This window comes from Vombatus ursinus, unplaced genomic scaffold, assembly GCF_900497805.2.
Source record: "Vombatus ursinus unplaced genomic scaffold, bare-nosed wombat genome assembly UNPS02010822.1, whole genome shotgun sequence".
Taxonomy (NCBI): domain Eukaryota; kingdom Metazoa; phylum Chordata; class Mammalia; order Diprotodontia; family Vombatidae; genus Vombatus; species Vombatus ursinus.
Window position 1 is genome coordinate 4,184,419 of NW_020950600.1, and position 2,589 is coordinate 4,187,007.

A 2,589-nucleotide genomic window follows, 5' to 3' on the forward strand; every position below is an offset into this window, starting at 1 on the left:
CCAGGTGAGGGTCTGGGGAAGGTGCACCTGAGACCAGGTGAGGGTCTAGGGAAGGTGCTCCTGAGACGGTGAGGGTCAGGGCACACCTGAGACTAGGTAAAGAATGGGGAAGGTGCACCTGAAAACAGGTGAATGGTCATGGCTGGACACACCTGAGAATAGGTGAGGGTCTGGAGAAGGTGCACCTGAGAACAGATGAGGGGGCTAGGGCTGGACACACCTGAAAACAGGCTGGGATCAGGGGAAAGAGCACTGCAGAGACAAGGGCCTGGGGTGAGGGTGTGTGCATTATTTCAAAAGCTTCGCCTTTATCACCCCCTCCATTATTGTACATACACAGTCTAGTGTGGGTTTCTGCCAATCACTGGCTAGAGTACTTTTGTCCTTTAAAAGCAAACCATGCTCATTCAGTCAGATGCAAACGAAGCAAACAGGAAGGCGCATTATGGGCAGAGGCCCTTCCATCCTCTGGCTGTGGCCCATCCACTGACCACGCTCCCCCCATGGCAGCCCCAGTTAAGTGCACAAAGCCCACCTCTGCTGCCACCTGGCTCTCCTCTCCATCTTACAGGCCTGGGCTGGGGGGATCCAGGGGAAACTCTGGCCAGCTGCAGGAGGGGGTTTGGCTACAGTCTGCCTCGACCCTGTCAGTGATGCAGGGGAGGGGGACCTGCCCTCAAGGCCTGGTGCAATAAATAAATAAATAAAACAGCACTGTTAGGGCACCCCAAATCACTGGGGGGGGCGGGAGTGGGGATGATATCAATCCCAACTTTCACTCCCAGAGCTTTGTGTTCAGATTTGGAGAACAGGGAGGAGATTGGAGCCTAAACCTCCCTGTGACCACTCCCCTCCCCCCAAATCACCACTGACCCTGCAGCAGCCAGGCAATGAATGGCTCCACCTGACTTCTTGGCTGGGACACCCAGGGGACAGGAGAACATGAGTGAGAAGATGCTGGGGCAGCATCCAGACAGAGGAAAGAGGCTCAGGACGGGCTAGACCTGCCAGGGGAAGGCAGAGCTCTCTAGACCAAGCACAGGGGAGGTGGGGAGGGGGTAGGGAGGGACACACTTCTCATTCATGGATAAGCCACCACAAGCAGAGGCTTGACAAACCACAGACTTCTTCAGGGTCACCCTCCCCACATGGGCCAAGACCATTGTCATCCTGCTCCCTCCACAGGCTTGTCATTGTGGACAGACAGGGCTAAGCCTTCTCCCAACGCCCAACTCCACCCCCAATGAACACACCAGATTCGACCAGGATAGAAACCTGGGTAATCCACAGGTAAAGTGATGAACCCTGGACAATAGGGAATTGACCAAAATAGGGCCCTCCACTTTCCTATACAAAAGTCCTCCTCCCTTAGGACTGAGCTAGCTCATCCCTCCAGCACTCTCAGGCTCCACGGATGTGCCCTGGGGGGTAGGTGACAGAGCCCAAGCAGCCCTGCCCCCTGTCCCACCCATCCAGGGAGCTCTTTGGCAGAGAAGCCAACTGAAAGCCCTAGACAGAAACACAGCCCCCCGGAAGCCTAAGATTCTGAGCTAGAGAGGACCTTGGAGATTGTCCACTCCTACTCCCTAACTGTATGGATGAGAGAAACTGAGGCCCCGAGAGGGAAAATAATTAGCCCGAGGTCACATCTTGAGCTAGTGGCAGAGCTGGGCTTCCACCCCCTCATCTGACTCCGTCATCCCATACGTCCCATTCACTGCCTCTCAGGTCCTCAGTCCTGGGGTCCCTCCCACAGCCTTGGCTGGGGCCCCACGGTGAGTGCTTCAGGAACACAAGTTCATCATCACAGTGGCCGTTGATGAGAAGCTCCCCCCTCCCACCCCCAGCATTACTTCCAGTGATCTGGGTTGGGTGCTGTCCTCTGCAGGTGCAGAGCATTGCAGGGGGCTCTAATCAGCAAGCCTGCTGAAGGGGTGGGAGGGAGGTGGGGGGCGGATTTGGTACTTCCTCCCTCCATGACTAGGGGAGACTCATCACCATTATCGTCCTTTTCACCAAAGCCTTCAAATTCTCCTCCAAAGATGGGAACCCAGAGGGAGAGAGGAGTCTGAAGGCACTTTCCCCATTACATGATGTCCACGAAGAATTCGCAGGGGTTGCCCATAGCCTTCTGGAAGGACTGGCGGCTGCCAGTGAGCTCAGGGGGCACTGCGGCCAGCTCGCGCACAGGTGGGCCCCCGGGGGGGCCACTGAGCGTTGCCAGTGCCCTGGTGCCTGCCTTGGGCAGGGGGTGCAGTGGGGGCAGACCAGGGGCACCGGTGGAGAGCTGGCTCCGGGGGCTGCTGCCCCGGCTGAGCTGGCTGGGTGGGCGCTCCCGTCGGCCCCCACTGCCTGCCGCACTGCGCACCGTGTGCTCCGACTCACTGCTGCCCCCGCTGCCCCCGGCCCCTGTCCGGCGCTCCTTCTCCCGCCCCAGTGCCCGCCGGCTGCTCTCGCTGGCGCTCCTGTTCGAGCCGCTGCTCCTGCTTCCTACAGGGACAGAGAAGTCAGGGAGAGCAGTGCATCAAGACCAGTCCTGTGCCCAGCTCCTACCGTGGCACCCATCATGGTGGGGGGGGGGGGGGGGGG

General features: G+C 58.8%; 1 protein-coding gene across 2 annotated transcripts in view; it reads right to left on the minus strand.

The window, feature by feature from the left end:
* Positions 1 to 18: 18 nt before the first annotated feature.
* Positions 19 to 2,589, minus strand: part of DVL1 (dishevelled segment polarity protein 1) — a 47,120-nt gene continuing 44,549 nt past the window's right edge. For both annotated transcript variants that reach the window (XM_027855388.1, XM_027855387.1), the window contains exon 15: positions 19 to 2,490. In XM_027855388.1, coding sequence (XP_027711189.1) covers positions 2,087 to 2,490 — 404 coding nt within the window. In that variant the 3' untranslated portion in view covers positions 19 to 2,086. The remainder of the gene's footprint in view (positions 2,491 to 2,589) is intronic.